The 6,000-nt window shown below is 43.6% G+C and overlaps 1 protein-coding gene across 1 annotated transcript in view; it reads left to right on the forward strand.

Annotated features, from left to right (window-relative positions):
• The window catches only part of COL13A1 (collagen type XIII alpha 1 chain), a 140,931-nt gene extending 138,092 nt beyond the window's left edge, over window positions 1-2,839 (forward strand). Inside the window, exons 32-33 of the mRNA XM_070753908.1 lie at window positions 1,624-1,659; window positions 2,822-2,839. Coding sequence (XP_070610009.1) covers window positions 1,624-1,659; window positions 2,822-2,839 — 54 coding nt within the window. The remainder of the gene's footprint in view (window positions 1-1,623; window positions 1,660-2,821) is intronic.
• Window positions 2,840-6,000: the final 3,161 nt, after the last annotated feature.

A 6,000-nucleotide genomic window follows, 5' to 3' on the forward strand; every position in this document is an offset into this window, starting at 1 on the left:
GCGGCAGCAGACAGGCTTTGGGTTTTTGGCTGGGGGGGGAGGGAGTTAGGAAGGTCCTACTTCTCCCCCCCCCCCAGACAAAAACACAAAGCCGATCTGCAACGGTCCGCTTGAGCCAGGAGGAAGAAGCTCGGGGGGAGGGAGTTAGGAAGGTCCTCCGGTTCCCTCTGAGCCGAAAACCCAAAGGGGGTCTGCTGCTGCCCGCTTGAGCCATGAGGCATGCTGGGAAGCCCCGCAGCCCGGCTGTCACTTTTTAAAACAGCCAGGAGGCTTCCCAGCAGCCTCCTGAATCCAAAAGCCAAACCCTCCAAGCACTTCGCCCTGAATGCCTCCTGGCTGAAGCGGGCAGCAGCAGACCCCCTTTGGGTTTTCGGCTCGGGGGGAGGGAGTTAGGAAGGTCCTCCTGCTCCCCCCCGAGCCGAAAACCCGAAGGGGGTCTGCTGCTGCCCGCTTGAGCCATGAGGCATTCAGGGTGAAGTGCGTGGAGGGTTTGGCGTTTGGGTTCAGGAGGCTGCTGGGAAGCCTCCCGGCTGTTTTAAAAAGTGACAGCCGGGGTGCGGGGCTTCCCAGCAGCTTCCCGAACCCCGAACTTTTGCTGAACTTCCGGCTTCGGGAGGCTGCTGGGAAGCCCCGCCGCCCGGCTGTCACCTTTTAAAACAGCCGGGGGTTTCTCGGAAGCCTCCCAACGCCGAACCCGGAAGTTCGGGTTTGGCATTTGGGTTTAGTAAGACGCTGGGAAGCCCCCCGGCTGTTTTAAAAGGTGACAGCCGGGCGGCGGGGCTTCTTGGCGGCGGCGAAGGCGGGGTTCGTAAGAAGAAAAAAGTTCGTAAGAAGAGGCAAAATTTTTCTGAACCCCGGGTTCGTATCTCGGGTTGTTCGTAAGACGAGGGTTCATATCATGAGGTACCACTGTATTTACTTCCGCATCTCTACTTCGCGGAAATTCGACTTTCATGGACGGTCTCGGAACGCATCCCCCGCGAAAATCGAGGGAACACTGTAAAGACATAAGTTGTCAACCATATTGTTGACTATCACTATCGAGGGACCTGATGTTAGGTATTTATGTCTAGTATGTGGAATTGTGTATTTATTTTCTTTAGTTCTGTATACTATATTTGTATTCATTTTGGGTATTTCTGAGGAAGGTACGGGTTCGTTTTTAGGGGTTTTATGTTCCATCGAATTTGGTGCAGTGTTTCTATATTTTTATTATGTTTGGGTAAGAAAGAAAGAAGTGTCTAGTTTTACTTTTCCATTATGTTTTTATGTATTTTTTCTGTTTGAACCATTTGTACCAACTTTCCCATATTTTGTAAAATTTGGATGCGCAAAAATGACTAAAATGACTTTGGAACTACAGGAAAAAGATAAATCCGAAAAATAAATATTTAATTTGCCAATCTGGTTTTATTTAAATTTAGGGATGGAGGAAATGTTCATGCAGATAAACCCACAAGATGAAAAATCAGAATTAGAGAAGGATCCTTTTTGGAGTTCTAGGGTAGAATACCTGGGAAAATATAGGTTATTTAGAGGATACATTTTCCAACTCTCTCCAACAATTACAGATTTCTGCAAATCTTGAACATAACTTTTCAAAGTTGTAAAAATATATTGTAGGGCTTTCAAGGACCACCGGGTGAAAAAGGAAATCGGGTAAGTCCTCAATTAAGCTTGTTTATATACTCTGGTCTTTAAAAATGGTGGAATGATTAATTTTTATGGCATAGAATAGATAACTTTCTAATAAGCTATGTAGGTTTTTGTGATTTTTGACAACAATACTGTTTGGCTAAAACAAATAAAAAGTTTGGAATAAGTTTCATGAATGCCTTGGTTAAACTTAAAATTAACTTGCAATAAATATTTGATGGCTAATTAGACATATAACCTGCCTTGGTTCATTTTGTTCCCATTGACATCACATATTAATCATTCTACTTCTAGTTATGTTCCGTAATTTCTTCTAGATATAAATACAGCCTTTAATATCAAAATGGCTCCATACTAAGTAACCTAGCAACACCCTGATATTTTTTCAGTTGGTTTTCAATTTTTATAGAATTTTAAAACACAACATCCAGTCTTTGTTAACTAAAGCTTGGATTTTGTTCCAACAAATTGGTTAATTAATGAGACTTTGGGTAGAATCAGATAAACCACCATCCAGCTGGATGATGAATCTGGAAAGAAAAAATATGTTTAATTGGAATAAGCCACTGAGAAATGATTAGACTTGCTTTATCTATGGCTCAAAATACAAGGGGGGGGAATGCAAGGACATTTACTAGGAGCAAAAACTCAAAGTCTCATATTGTAGCCTGTATGAGTAGTATGTTTATAAACTAATTAGATAGAAGGGTTTGAATTATTAGACCAAACATCTAGCAAGCAGAAATAGTCATTTACTCTTTAATACTGAAAACATGTCCCTAGGTTTTTTTACATGTTGATGTAAAAAACAAAAGCTGTTAAAAAGCAAAATGTTTAGTATACATCCGTTTTTTAAAAAGGCAATCTGTAACTTCTCAGAAATTGAGACATTGTCCTGTAAAGGTAGGAGTAGTCTAATTCGGTAACTCATTATGCTGGACTGATTCAGTACTTGTGAAATTTGCATGAAAATCTGGTGAAAAAAAATCCAAAGAGTTCAGGTCCCTTAATTTGACACTGGTGCTCTTTCCTCTTCTTCGTGGTAGTTTTGTTTAAGTTCTACTGGGAGGAAAACAACCAGAAAAAACCAGCAAAGGAGGGACAGCTCCAGTAGCGAGTTCTAGTTCTTCCCCTTACTTGCAAGCTGGGCATTTCTTTTCTGCAGTCCCAGCCCATCCGATAATCTCTTAACACCATACAGTTGAAATTATTATTATTATTTATTGGATTTGTATGCCGCCCCTCTCCGCAGACTGGGGGCGGCTAACAACAATGATAAAAAAACAGCATGTAACAATCAAATTAATAAAACAACTAAAAACCCTTATAGTAAAACAAACATACACACAAACATACCATGCATAACTTGTAATGGCCTAGGGGGAAAGAATATCTTAACTCCCCCATGCTTGGCGATAAAGGTGGGTCTTGAGTAATTTGTGAAAGACAAGGAGGGTGGGGCCCATTCTAATCTCTGGGGGGAGTTGATTCCAGAGGGCCGGGGCCGCCACAGAGAAGGCTCTTCCCCTGGGGCCCGCCAAACAACATTGTTTGGTCGACGGGACCCGGAGAAGGCCAAGTCTGTGGGACCTTATCGGCCGCTGGGATTCGTGCAGTAGAAGGCGGTTCCGGATATATTCTGGCCCAATGCCATGTAGGGCTTTAAAGGTCATGACCAACACTTTGAATTGTGACCGGAAACCGATCGGCAGCCAGTGCAGGCCACTGCTGGTATGGTCCACATCATAAGCGGCAGGGAGAGCAGAACGTTCTTATTATTATTTATTTATTTATTACTTAGATTTGTATGCCGCCCCTCTCCGAAGACTCGGGGCGGCTCACAACATGTAGAAACAAATCATAAGCAATCAGACAAATTTAAAATATTTAACTATTTAAAAACCCCGTATGCTAACAGACACACACACAGACATACCATGCATAAATTAAACGTGCCCAGGGGGAGATGTTTCAGTTCCCCCATGCCTGACGGCAAAGGTGGGTTTTAAGGAGTTTACGGAAGGCAGGAAGAGTAGGGGCAGTTCTAATCTCCAGGGGGAGTTGGTTCCAGAGGGCCGGTGCCGCCACAGAAAAGGCTGTTCCCCTGGGGCCTGCCAACCGACATTGTTTAGTTGACGGGACCTGGAGGAGGCCCACTCTGTGGGACCTAATCGGTCGCTGGGATTCGTGCGGCAGGAGGCGGTCTCGGAGATATTCTGGTCCAATGCCATGAAGGGCTTTAAAGGTCATAACCAACACTTTGAATTGTGACCGGAAATTGATCGGCAGCCAATGCAGACTGCGGAGTGATGGTGAAACATGGGCATACCTAGGTAGGCCCATGACTGCTCTCGCAGCTGCATTTTGCACGATCTGAAGTTTCCGAACACTTTTCAAAGGTAGCCCCATGTAGAGAGCATTACAGTAGTCGAACCTCGAGGTGATGAGGGCATGAGTGACTGTGAGCAATGAGTCCCGGTCCAGATAGGGCCGCAACTGGTGCACCAGGCGAACCTGGGCAAACGCCCCCCTCGCCACAGCTGAAAGGTGTTGTTCTAATGTGAGCTGTGGATCGAGGAGGACGCCCAAGTTGCAGACCCTCTCTAAGGAGGTCAATAACTCCCCCCCCAGGGTAATGGACGGACAGATGAAATTGTCCTTGGGAGGCAAAACCCACAGCCACTCCATCTTGGAGCAAACCAACTGAAAAAATATCAATGCTTAAGCTATCCGTTCAAGTGGAATTTGTTGATTCAATTTGTTCTTTTTTCTTCTCCTGTCTACTTGTGTGTTTGCGCGTGTGTCTTTTCCTTGCTTCCACAGGTCCGCCTTTGTCCCCCTTATCCCTTCCTGCTCTTCTGCCTTTCCTCCTGAGTCCTTCTTCCTCTTCCTGCGCAACCCATTCTGCATTTCCGCCTGGATTATCCTTCCGCCATGCCAGCGTTTGATCCTGGGTGACCTCTCCTTTCCCACCCATTTTTTCCCCTCCTGCCAGCTAATTGTTTCGATCCCGTTCATTTCACCCCTCCGAAATTAAAAACAAGAGTGGGAAAAATCTACTTCCACCTAATTTTATGTTGTCATCTAATCCTTACACCAAATACTAAATGAAATTTCCTTCCCGGCAGCCCCACTTACATTTTATATCCACCAGCACGCTTATCAAAACTTGCATATGCTACTGACATTCTAAATTAGTCTAGAAAGGGAATATAATTCTCTTACTAAATATCATTCCTTGGCTTGATGTTGGCTCTGTTCAAAATAGACTGACCTCGGAGACACTGAAGGTGATTTTTCAGCTTTATACAGGAAGTTGGCATCAGGCCCGCAGTCTATTTTTATCCCATTGAGGTTCAACTTCAAGAAGTTAAATAGGACACCACAGATTTAAATTGCTTTGCTAACTTATCTCTCCTGTGAAATCAAAATCACAGTAGGCCCTGGCTGCCCTTCAGTTTAAAACCTGATATTTTTAGCTTTTTATAATAACAGTTCAGCACTAACGTTAGGTTGTATTCTTTTCAGGAAGCAAGTCAACTTTAAAAATGCCTGTTACATTTCTTCTTGAAAACAAATGGGGCTAAAATTAGTAGTTGATCTGTCCAATTATAATTGGCCAATACTGATTATGCACAAATCAGATCGTGGCTTCGTGGGGTATTTAAATGGCTCAATTAAATGGCCATCCATCCATCTTATGTCAGCAGGAAATTAAATTAGATTAGATTAGATTTATTAGATTTGTATGCCGCCTCTCTCTATAGACTCGGGGCAGCTCACAACAATAACAAAGACAATGTAAGAACAAATCTAATAATTTAAAAAACACTAAAATCCCCATTATTAAAAGCAAGAAATGCAGGTTTAATTATCCTGTAAATTGTACCTGTATAGTGTTTGGCATCCCCATTGCCAATCTTCATCACGTCAAGAATGGAATGGGACAATTCACCATAGTCAACTCACTGCATTTGCATGCCACAGCCATCTCACCACATCCAACTATCTGTGGCAATTTCGGCACAGCCATTTTGCCATAGCCAACTTGCTGCAGGTCAACTTGCCATGGAGAATTCCAGATGGGATAACTCAATGTGATAAATGTCATTTGCCAGTGTTTCTTTACCATTATTTTCATTTTAGTCAATGGAAATTATGCCAAAGAAACAATCACGGGTAACATTTATCATGTTGAGTTATCCCACTTGGGATTGTCCACAGCACGTTATCCCACAGCAAGTTGGGTGTGGTGCATTGTCCCGCCACAGTTGGCCATGTCAAGATAGCCACGGTCAGTTGGCCATAGTGAGTTGACCACAGCAAGTTGTCCTAGAGCCCGTC

This window comes from Erythrolamprus reginae, chromosome 5, assembly GCF_031021105.1.
Source record: "Erythrolamprus reginae isolate rEryReg1 chromosome 5, rEryReg1.hap1, whole genome shotgun sequence".
NCBI lineage: Eukaryota > Metazoa > Chordata > Lepidosauria > Squamata > Dipsadidae > Erythrolamprus > Erythrolamprus reginae.